The following is an 11,861-nucleotide window of genomic DNA, read 5'->3' as shown; positions in this document are numbered from 1 at the left end:
CTGGTTTCCTGAGGCAGCGTTCCCACACCCCCCACCATTACAAACCCCCCTTGCTGCCTGCTCCCAATCCCTGAGCCCTGGCACCGATCCCTGCCTGGCCATGCCCGCGGGCATCCTGTCTGCCCAAGTTCTGGGGCCATCTACCTGCTGCCCCCTCAGAATCTGCCCACTCCAGGGCTGCAGATTCCTCTTGCACATTTCTGGGATATGTCTCTGAGTCCTTATGGGATGTGGGGTGTTGGTGGGACTGAAAAGCTTCACAGCCACCCCACTATGCTGCTGATCCTTCATGGGATTCTGCGGTCCCTGGCGGGGAGTACTGTGGTTCTGGAGGGATGCTGTACTCCTGGAGCAGATGCAGTGATCCCCGGGGAAATGCTGAGCCCTAGGGAAGGTGGTTCTGGTCTGGAGTGGGGAAAGGGGGTGTGTGGGGAATATGCTGAGTCCTGAGGGAGCTGCTGTAGTCCTTGGGGAAATGCTGAGTGCCGATGGATCTGGTTCTGGTCCTGGGAGGAATGCTGAGCTCTGGGGGAAACAGCACCTCAGGGGCCAGGACACCAGCTGGTTCCTCATTCCAGCTCCGGGATGTGGCTCGGAGCCCCCGGCCGGAGATGCCTTCGCTTAACGACTCTGTTGTTTGGCCTGGAGCTGATGTTGTCTTTTCTCCACAAAACAAAGGCGACAGGATTTTATCTGTGGGGAGAATCTGGTTTCTGTGCGGTGCAGAAAGCCTCTGCCCCCGGGCAGGAGAGGGGGGGCGGAAAGGCACCAGGCTGCTGTCTGCCCCACTGGTAGGAGGAGCTGGCACTGCCCCTCTGCCTGCTCCTGCTTGCCACAGCCCCTGTTCCACGACCTGCCCGTCATTGTCTCATGACTGTGCCCCATGTGCCCAGGCAGCGAAGGGAGGGAAGAGCCCCCATGGGCCAGCAGGCAGAGAAAAGGGGCCCATGAGCACCCACACATTGGAATAGAGGCTGAGGCACAGCCCCATGTCTCCTGTGGAAGAATCCAAACATTGGATCCTGCCACAGGTCCTGCGTCCAGGGACACCTCACACACTGGTGTAGGCACACACAGAGACGTAGGCATGTGCCCAACTCTCATATCCACACAGAAGCACCTGCACACGCACGTCCATGTGTGCACACTCACGTCACCCTGCACACACAGCTCAGGCACACCCTCCAGGAACAACCCCCCATGCATGCATCCACTTCCAGCCAAGCACACACACTACCTCTCCCAAAAAACCCCATGCACTCCAACACACCCGCACGCACCCGCTTCCACGCACACACTTGCACAGCACCATCCCTATCCACACACACTCACACACACTCACGCACACACACCTCTGCGCCTCTCTTCACTCATCCCCTCTCCCCCCAGCGGCAGAGCCGATGCTCCAGAGCCACCGCGGACCCCCAGCCCCGGTCGGACAGGCCAGGCTGGGGGTGCCAGCGAGGGCGGTGGTCCCATGCTGCGGGCCCCCCGCCCGTAGCCTCCCGTCGGCCGCCCAGACCCCGCGGTGCTGCGGGAAGCCGCGGGCTCTCAGCCCCATCTCCCGGCCGGCAGCAGCAGCTGCGCGGGGCGGGCAGAACGGAACGGGCGAGCGGCTCCCCCGCCGCACACCCCCCGCGTTTCGGCTGGTGACAGTGGCCTTCGCGGCAGGACAGGCACGGCACTGTGTTGGAAGGCTGACAAAAGCGACTGGGAAAAACGGTCTGCGGCATGGGAATGTATCCTGGCTCTGCTCTCCATCACCCGCACGGATGGATGGGGCTGGGAGCGGGGCAGGGCAGGGGATTGGGCTGCAGAACTACGCTGTGTCCCAATGTGTATCCCGTTTGTATCCGTCCGGGTGACAGGACCAGTGTGGGGAGGGCACCTCATGGGCACTCGCGAACTTGTCTCTATCTTGCATGGATGGATCAAAGCCCAGCGTGAGCTCAGCCTCGTTGCTCAGGGCTGAGAGTCCTGCGCAACCCCTAAGCTGAGAATGGGGGGCAACCTGAGGGCTGGAGAAGCAGCGTGGTCCCCGAGAGCAGCTGCAGCGCCCAGACCGGCACCCTGAGCCTCGGCCCCGCGGGATTATCCCCATGCTGGATACGGCTGCTGCAGAGACCGGCCTCCAGGTGACAGTGCAGCGAAAGCTCTTCCGCGCCGGGCGGATTTGCTCAGCAGCGATGGCTCCTGTCCCCTGCAGCTCGTGCCAGTCGTCCTGCCCGCACCCACCGCCCTTGTGTGTCAGTGGGCTGCCCCGCAAGGTTTTGGGGAGCTATGGAAACACCTGGGTAGGGGGACTGCGAGGTGAGGGACCTGGGAAGCAGAGGTCACCCGGCAGGAGGAGCAGCCCCGGCGCCAGGGACACCGGGCCGGTGCAGCCGCGCCTGCGGGCACGGAGCCGGGCTGAGCCCCACCCATCGCCCCTGCTCCCGGCGCTCCATCCCTGCGGTTTCAAGCCACGCAAGCCGCTTCCTGGGGGAAAGGGGGCCCCCGGCAAACCCTCCGGGCAGGATGCTCTCCGCTCCTCTCCTCCTCTGCTTCCTTCCTCTCCCTTGGCCGGGCCAGCCCTCCCCCTGCCCACCGCGACTCCTTAACCCTTTCGCCCACGCTCCCGGCCGTGATCCAGCCCCACGGCCGCGGCTTCCAGCCACCGCCCCCGGCCCTTTGTGCAGGATCCCGGTGCTGCCCCCGGGGTCTGCGCTCCCCCCAGGCCCCGCCCCGGCGAACATCCGCGGCCGGAGGTGACTCGCAACCAGCCCATCCTGCCCACGGCTCCCGCGGGGCCCGCATGGCCACAGCTCCCCCCACGCTGGGGTGTGGGGCTCCCCTCCGGCTGGCCGTGACGCCCCCATCTCCCTCGGGGGGAGCCCGCGGTGCGGGCCGCGGTCCCTCCGGCATCCCGGCGGCGGCGGGGAGCGGCCATGGCGGGAGCCGGGGATGCGCATTCCCGCCGGGCGCGGGGGCACCGGGCCGTTCCCGTGGGGGCACCGCGCCATCCGTGCGCGGGCACCGGGGCCTGCAGAGGGAGCCCGCAGTGCCGGGCGGTTCCGTGGCTACCGGCCTGAGCGGCGGGAGCGGGGCTGGGCTGAGCACGATGGCGGGGTGGGGGGCTGAACGCCGCGGTGGGGAGGCCGCCGCCAGCCGCGCTCCCCGCTGCAGCCCGCAGACAAAGCCCTGAGGCGGCAGGGCCGGCCACGCTGCCCGCTGTGCCGCACATCCGGGCGGAGCGGGCGGCAGCGGCCGGGATGCCATTTCCCTGTTCCTCTGCCGGAAGAGAAGGGCCGGAGAAGAGCGCTGGCCGTGCCACGGGCAGAGGTGACACAGCAGATGGGAAATGCGTCTGAGGGCATCCCGCCACCACTGCCCTGCTCCTGCCTGCGCCAGTAACCACATGGCTGCAGGTGGATCACTGCAGGGCCCACTGGGACAGCGGGATGTGGACATGCCTCGGGGTGCACAGAGCTGCCTGGGCATCGCTGCCCAAGCAGAACAGCCCCTGCACACAAGTGGTCCCATCGGGATGTGCTGTGCCGTATGCCCATGGACCAGGGGGAAAGCAGGCTGGGACGTGTCCTGATGGTGGCCCTGACTCTCCAAGAGGGGGCACTTCAGCAGAAAGAGGGCAGCTGGTGACAGTCAGTGCCCAGGATACAGCTGCCCTGCTTGGAACAGCCCTAAAGATCTCCCCAGGTGGCTCACCGAGCCTCAGACACCAAGCTCTGGGAAGACACCAGGCGCTCCTGCTCTGCACACGCCCTGCCTGCCCCTGCGGGGGTATAAATAAACCACTAGCTTTATTTTGGGAACGTGTCAGAAACGTGCGTGGCAGGTTGCTCCAATGGGAAGGGAGGAAACTTGGCTGTGGGGCCCTCTCCCAGGTGTGCCAGGCTGCGGCTACCAGTCGATCTCTGAGAGGTGGACAATGTATTTCACCCATTCAGGTGTAAAACAAGGGATCCGGGCACGCTGGGTGATGCCCCAGCTCTCTGAAGGTGGGGATAACTGTGTGGATACTGAAACGCAGTGCCAAGTTCATTCAGCACTGGGACACAGCGAGGCCCCAGCTCCCACGTGTCACCATGGCACATGAGCATGGAGGGAAAGGGCCTAAAATAGGTCAGGTGCCACCAGCTGAGCCTTAGGCTGGGACTTCGAAGGTATAAACATGTCATGAGCTTCCTGCCGAGTCACCCCACCCTCCGTGGGTGTGCTGGAGTGGCATGAGCTGAACATGGCAGCCTCTCTGTGTAGCAGCACACCAAGTGGGGTGACAGTGGGTCGGGGACCTTGGGGCGGCTCCTCAGGAGCAGATACTGGGAGAAATGGTTGCTCCATCACCAGCCACAGACAGGGCAGAGGGAGTGCTTGGGCAAGCACCAGGAAGCCAGGTGCTCTCAGTGGGGCTGCCAAGGTGTACAGGCAGAGGAGGCAAGTCCTCAGTGCCCCGCTGAGGTGCCAGCCCGCAGCCGCTCCAGGACAGCGTTTCAGCGGGGAAAACCTGCGCCTGCGGGGCAGCGAGGCCCGGGCAGCGGGCGCTCCCTGCCTGGGTGTGCAGAGCGGCTGCTCCGGGGCCCAGCCCGGCGGGGGGAGCGCGGCGCCAGCACGGCCGGGGGCTCCCGCACGGCCGGGACGTGGGGAGCGGGGGAAACAAAGGGCAGCGGCGGGCGGGGGGAGCGGGTCCGCCCGGGCAGCCCGCGGCGGCACCCCGGGGGGCGGCAGCCCGGCCCTGCCCCCCGCGCGGCCCGGGCAGCACCGCCCCGGTGCCACATCCCCGCGCTGCCCCGGCTGCCCCCCGCCCCGTGCCTGCCCAGCCGTGCCGGTGCGGCGGCGGCGCGGCGCGGCGCCCGGACCCGTGCGGCTGGCGGCGGAGACCCCGGCCCGCATCGGAGGTAGCGACGGAGCCGCCGCCCGCCGCGGGCCGGTTGCGGGGGGCGGCGGTGGCAGCCCGTCCCGGCGGAACGGGCGGGCGCGGGGCCGGTGCGCGCCGCTCGGCGGCGGGAGGGCGGGTGGGAGCGCGGCTGTCCGGGAGCGGCGGAGCCCGGCGAGGACAGCCAGGCCGCGGGCACCCGGCGCCGCTCCCCGGCGGGCGAGGCTCGGCGAGGCTCGGCAAGGCTCCCACGGCTGTGCACGGCAGCCCCGCGGAGGGCGACGGCCCGGCCCGCCGGTGCGCGGGAGGGCGGCGGGGGAGCGCGGCGGGGGCGCCGGGCCGGCCCGCGGGGCGCGGCGGACAATGGCAGGGGGTAACCCGAGCCCAGCGGGGGCGGGTGCCGACCCGCGCCACGCGCCCCCGCCGACCGCCCGCGGGCACCGGGGCCGGGAGCGGTGCCGAGCGCTGCTCGGGGGCCGGCGCCGCCCGGGTGCCCCGCCGGGGCGCAGGGCCTGGCCGACTCCATTTTGTTGGCGACCGCTCCGCCGCCGTTCGCAGGCCCGCGGCCTGCCCGGCGCGGAGGGGGGAGCGGCGGGGGAGACACCGCGGGGCCGCCCCGTCCCATCCCGCCCGGTGCCCCCTGCCGCCGCCTACGGTGGAGGTGCGGGCGGCGGCCCCGAGGCCGCGGTGCCGGTGGGGGGATGCGGGGAGCGGGGCAGGCCGGGCCGGGCCGGGGCGCGCCGGGGGGGGGCAGCACTGAGCGCCCCCTCCCCACCTCCCCCTCCCGGAGTGGGGGGGGGGGGGCCGTCGATGGGGGGGGGGGGTGCTCGTGCGGGGGTGTGGAAGGGGGGGGGGCCAGGCCCGCGCGGGCGCGCGCGCGCTGATTGGCCGCGGCCGCCGAACCCCGGGAGCGGGGGCGCGCGGGGCGGGCGCGCGCCCTCGCGGGATGGCGGCGGCGGCGTCGGGCGCGCGCATGCGGGGGAGGGAGGAGGAGGGAGGCGGCGGAGCGGCGGCGGGGCCTGGCCGGGCCGGGTCGGCGCGTCTCCCCATCCGCCCGCTCCGGGGGCAGGCGCCGAGCCGCCCGCGGCACCCGCAGGTGAGCGGCGGCCCTGCGGCAGCGCTCAGCAGGCCGAGCGACCCCGGCGCCGGCCGTGCCGAGCCGAGCCGGGGTGGCTGGGCCGCGGCCTGGGGCCTGTAATCCGGCGGTGGCGGAGCGGGGCCGGCGGAGCCCAACGCGGCCCCCGGGTGCGGCTGCCATTTTGCGGTGCAGGCTGGGCTGACCCCATTGTGCTGTGCCCGCAGGTGGATGCCCGCCGCCCGGCATGGAGCAGGCCTGCGAAGTGAGCCGCCGCAGCTGCCTCGTCCCCTTCGGCACCTCGCTGTCGGCCGCCGAGCCCAAGGGCGGCCCCTTCGGCGAGGCCCGCGGCCCCGAGCCGCCCGCCATGCAGCTGGCGGCCGCCAAGCCCGGTTACGGCCAGGACCCGTCGTCCTGCTACATCCCGCTGCGCCGGCTGCAGGACTTGGCTTCCATGATCAACGCCGAGTACCTCGGCGGTGCCGCCGACGGCGCTGAGGCCCTGCCCGACCCTGGCTCGCCGGGGCCCCGCCTGCCCGCGGCGCAGGACCCTGCGGCCGAGGTGCCCCGCGGGGCCCGGGCCTTCCCCCTGCTCCTGCGGGACGCTGGAGAGGAGGCGCTGGAGGAGGAGGAGGAGGGCGCCGAGACTCCGGAGGAGGAGGAGGAGGACGACGACTACGACGACGACGACTACGAGGAAGAGGAGGAGGACGACGACGAGGAGGAGGAGGAGGCGGCGACAGAGCCCGGCCCGCGGAGCCGCGGCCGCTCCGCTGCGCAGCGGGGCCCCGACAGCCGCCTGCAGCCGGCCGAGTCCGTGCCGGACGGCGGCCCCGGGGAGCAGCCGGAGTCCTCGGCCGCCCTGCAACTCGTAAGCACCGTCGGGGCGCGGGCGGGGGGGCCGCGGCCGCTGCCATTTTGCGGTGCGGCAGGGCCGGGCCGCGCCGGCCGCGCTGCCTCCCTCGCCCCGGCAGCCCGGAGGACGGGAGCCATCTTACCGAGCGAGGGGACCGGGACCGGGCCGGGCCCGGCTGTCACCGCGCTCACCGCGCACCTGTGTCCCGGCGCGGCCGCCCGCGCTCCCCCCACCGCGTTTTCTCCCGTCAGGAATAAGAGGCATCGTCCTTCTGCCCAGCGACTCGCTGCGGAGTTCGGTGGAGTTTTTTCCCCGTTGGAAGGGGTTTTTTTGAGCGCAGTGCAGATGAGGAGGGCAGGAGGGAGCGTTCCCATCTCCTGCCGCTCCGGCTGAACGCTGTCAGAGGCTCTTTGTCTGGCCAGGCCTGAGGTTCCCGAGCTCTGAGACCTTGGCGGTGGCCGGGGAGAGACCGTGTCATGGCCTGACAGACCTCACGGGCAGCAAACATTGCCTCTTATTCAGGCGGACTTTTTTTTTTTTTTTTTAAGTAATTTCTCTCTACACTCACAAATTCCTTTAATTATAATATAATTAATAAGAAGAAAAACCGATGGAACTGTAGTAAGAGTTCTGAAAGGAGATGCATACAGTAATTTTTTTTGTGTAATTTGCTTTTGAATCCGAGTATAAGAGATGTTTCTCAGTGTAACCTTTTATTTGCAGCCATATATGTATATTTCCTGCAGTTTTCGGTTGTTTTGGGCTTTTCTTGTGTATTTCCTCAATATGTTTTTCAACCTCAAGGTTCCCTGCTGGAGCATACTCTGGACTTAAAGTATTGATGTAGGGTTTGAAGATTAGCTCCCTTGATAGGACTAATACTGAAACCATCTTGCTCTCTAATTTCAGTAGAGCCACTGATGCCGGACAGATCCTGCTGGTGCGTGCAGTGCTTGGGAGGCAGGGCTGTGTTCCTTCGGGAACACTCAGTGTTCCTGCTGTCTGCTCTGGGAGGTGGGGAGACCTTGTCACAGAGTGCCCGTGCAAGGGGCGATTTTAGGAAAACGCTGACCGCAGCTTCATTTGTTTGTGGAGCAGTTTACACTCTTCAGCGTTCCTTGGGAAGAATCCCTCGGTCTCTGGTGGTCAGAGGCTGCTGTGGGTCTGAGGTTTATGAGTCTCTTCAGCATTGTTTTGTAGAGGAAAGCAGGGATCTCTCGCAGACATGTGCTCGGTGATGCACTTGTGGGAGGGTCTCACTTTGTAAACAGAAGCTCGCAGAGGTACTTTCACAACAGTTGCCTTTACAACCTGAACTGCAGCTGGTAGAGTGACAAAACCATTCTAGTGACAGAGCCTGTTATTTGAATATGCAACGAGGGTTGACTTTTCAGTAAAACTGCCATACCTGTGTGCTGTAGTTAGCCTTGCTGGGTTGTTCTGGCAATTTCAAAGCACAGCTGCAGTCCTAAAAAAAATGCAAAGAAGAAAAGCATTTTTTAGGCAGCCTGCAGTCCTGCTTTCCCTAATTCTTGCATTCTTTCTTCAGTAAGTAAATGCATGTTGTCTGAGTGGTCCTTCATTTTAGCCCCATTGCTTTTGGAATGGGAAGAGACAGGGCCAAGTGCCAAGTTACCTCTGAGGCGATTCAAATCTTTTAATTGTTTGACATGACATAGTAGCTTGAAATATCCAGGTTTGCTCTTCAGGTCATGTTTTCATTTAGGCATTTAATTCCAGTCTCATCTGTGTTTGGTAACTGGAATTTTTTGGTTTTTGAGAACTTGCTAAAACTTAAAACAAAAACCCACTCCAGAAAAAGCATCACAAATCAGTGGGAGTTCTGCACAGCTGTTTGTCATAGCTGGGCTACTCTTTACGGGTATCAGCTTTATGTTGCTTGTTGATGGGGCTCCACCTTACAGCATGACTGTCTCAGAGCTTTTATTTTTGAAGCTCATGGCTCCGAGTGTGCCACTGCTGCTCAAACTTCCTGTTTTGCCAAGAGGGAAGTGTGTGTGTGTGTGTATTTCCCATGTCTGTGTCTGCCCCTTGTAAGAATAGATACTTGCTTTGAAATGTCAAGAGTGCTTGCAGCAGAAGGGCCAGAATTTGGTTTAGTCTTAAGTGAGGTGCAAAGACCAGCATTTAAGTAATGCCTCTGGGCAGGAGGGGTGGTGGCAGGTATTGTTTTTCATGGGGATTTGTTAATAGCCCTGGCACCTGCTGCTCTCAAACATTTCCCCAAACAGGGGAGGTTGCTCAGGTACCATTCAGTTGTAAAGAGGGATGTGCATATTCTGAACTAAAACTATTTTAAGTGCCACCTTAATCTTCCCTTAAGGGTGTCTGGAGTTTCCAGCAGCTCCTGACAAATTTTGTGTTGTAGAGAAGGAAATGATAGCATCAATTCTTGGGTCTTGTTTTCCAGAGGTGGTGATACAGTGACTGCTGGCAGCTGCTGGCTTGCTGCCTTGTGCACATGTTGGGCTATGGCCCTTTAAATTTTAATGGGTGGTTGTTCTTGGATATCTCTGTTCTTTACCATCCTAATGTGAGTTTGTCTGTAGTGCTCTCCTGGCATTTCCAAGTTGCAGAGGCCCTGGGCAGCATTATGTGAGTTGGAGGGAGAGGTGAGTCCAGACCCTGGTGCTGGGGAGGGTGGGTACAGCCCTGGAGGTTGGAGATATTGCTTGAATTTAGATGCTGAAGAACTGGTGCAAGGTGGAGTTGTTTCTTGCAAAACTGTATTGGAAAATTTGCTCTTCTAATGTAACTTCTGATGCCTTAATACTTCAGTTTCTTGGTTTGTTGGTTTTTAGTTACTATGCACAAAGTATTTTGAGTAATTTGATTTGCAGAGTTGAGCGTTCGAGGAAGCGGAGAGTTCTTGGATTCAGGTACATCTGGGCCTCTTCTGCTTGTGTGTATACATTTTGCATTCTCAAGCTGTTTCCTCCATGGGGCTTCAGGATGTGCAGAGGCTTGCATGAGGCTCATGTTGCTTTTAATTATTACTTCCTTATTGTCCATTCCCACGATGCAGGAGTGTGGTGTTCGGGTAATGACAGTGAGGTAGTGAGGTACAGGGAAATTTAGAGCCAGATGTTTTATCCCTAAGAATGGCTACTTACAGAGGCTGGGTGTGAGGTATAAGTGAGGCATGTGTGTTAAGGCTCCTGGAAGGTTTTTGCTTTACCAGAATCACACTGTTTGCACTGTGTTAGAAGTACTGAAGGCCAGCAGAGTCCTCTCTAGAATTAGTCCACTATGAGCTTGAGTTGTGTTCTGATCTGCAGCTGTGAGAGGGTACTTTCATTTTAAAGTGTTGGTGTTGCCTGTGTGAGAGTTCCTCCGGTGCTTGGTCTATTAACTGACGTGTCTGGTGCCATTTCTCTCTCTGCTAAAAATAAAATGAAGGAACTAAAGCCACGTGATCCTTGCTACTCCTCTAAACATTTCTGAAAGAATCTCCTACTACAGACTGTTGATCCGAGGTGCAACTAACTACTGATAACATTATATCCCTGAGATACAGTAGATATGGCAGTGGTTTGTTTAAGCAGGGAACATAAATTTCCTTGGTCAATTGACATCTTCCTGGTGAGGAGATGAATTCTGTTTGGCTGTCAGTGATTCCTGCAAGCATCATCTCCTGCTCTGTGCATCTGGAGAGAACAGCATCTTTGTGTGCTACTGTCCCCATGCCTCTGATATGGCACACATCCCCCTTTGCCACTAGGATTTACACTGTTTGGAAAATGGTATTATTTCACAGAAAAGATCCCGTAGCTGGATCTTGCCTTGCTGTGCAGCCTGATGGCACCCACCAGGCCTTGTACTGAAGGGCATTCCCGTTTCAAATAGCTCTAAACTTACCTATAAAGGACTTCAGTGAGTGTCCAGAAGAATGGGAATTTCCACCGTGGGGGCCCTGTCCTTGCCTGTGTTATTGCTTGACCATAAATTTTTGAGGTCCTGAATGACTTCATGCTTTCACGGTGTGATGATGCTGCATTGCCACTTGGTCATGGTGGAGGGGTGTTAGGAGCTGTCATAGCAGGACCTGCAGTGTGTGAGGGTGTGAGAGCAGCTCCTTCTGAGGGTTTTGAAAAGTCTGTAGAATCCAGAGCTCTCCTGCACAGCAGGTCGGATCCTGGAAGTGTTTTATCATAGCATTTGGCTGAGATTGCCCTTCCTCTCCTTGTTTCGTTGTATTTGTTCTCTGATTGCTGATTAGGTGTGAAATATCTGTTTGTGTATGTTGTGTTACAGGAAATGACTTGGTTTCTTTAGAAAATACCTGGTGTGCCGTGTGAAATGTGAATGACTGATGCCTTTGCGGTTCATGTTCTGAAGCTGAACCTGTCTGTTTGCAAATAGCAAAACCAGAGGTATTTTCTTGCAGATTGGACAGTTTTGAAAGTGATGTTTTACCGGATATAACAACAGAAGCCTCTTTAATTTCTGCTTTCCAAATTTTAAACTTACTTTTAAAACTTGAGCAGGAGAGAAGTTGTTCAAACAATGTCCTGGTTAATACACTGTTTGCAGTTGTAAGTCTGGCAATAGTAACAATTAAATTGACTTTTGCAGGTGTTTTTTTGGGCTGGATACTGTTTCTCAGACCCTGCTAAATGACTATACTTGCTGGTGGGTGATTTCTTTTGGAAGAGCATGTTTCCCGCAACTTGAACCTTTTTTTCCTAAAGAATCTTAGGTTGTTGAAGGTAGTGATTCAAGTTTAACTGTTACAATTCCTTCTCAAGCCTTGGTAAAATCAATTATAGTGGCTCAGTTTGATGCTATAGCAGTAACCTTTGACTTTAGAGCAGCATATTCTGCATGAAGTCATGGATTTGTTCATTGCCTCTTGCAATGTAGCAGCTTCTTGTTGTACCATATTACACCCTTGTTCCCAGAAGTGGGGTTAAACTGTGTGATGTGCAACAATTATTAAGTGGAGTTTTTTAAAGTTTCCCCAAGTTAGCTGAACAAATCTGTAGTTGAACTCTAAATATACTTGAACTCCATAAGCTACTTGAGCCCCAAGAAAA

General features: G+C 60.2%; 1 protein-coding gene across 2 annotated transcripts in view; it reads left to right on the top strand.

The window, feature by feature from the left end:
• Positions 1–5,934: 5,934 nt before the first annotated feature.
• Positions 5,935–11,861, top strand: part of NSD1 (nuclear receptor binding SET domain protein 1) — a 59,921-nt gene continuing 53,994 nt past the window's right edge. Inside the window, exons 1-2 of one of the 2 annotated variants that reach the window (XM_031506031.2) lie at positions 5,935–5,969; positions 6,176–6,819. In XM_031506031.2, the coding sequence (XP_031361891.2) occupies positions 6,196–6,819 (624 nt within the window). In that variant the 5' untranslated portion in view covers positions 5,935–5,969; positions 6,176–6,195. Of the gene's footprint in view, positions 5,970–6,175; positions 6,820–11,861 lie in introns of those variants that run through there. The other variant, XM_031506030.2, reaches the window with a different exon arrangement.

This window comes from Lonchura striata, chromosome 15 (genome assembly GCF_046129695.1).
Source record: "Lonchura striata isolate bLonStr1 chromosome 15, bLonStr1.mat, whole genome shotgun sequence".
In the NCBI taxonomy this organism is placed as follows: domain Eukaryota; kingdom Metazoa; phylum Chordata; class Aves; order Passeriformes; family Estrildidae; genus Lonchura; species Lonchura striata.
The sequence above is the reverse complement of the archived record's forward strand: the minus strand, read 5'-3'. Positions and strand labels throughout refer to the sequence as shown.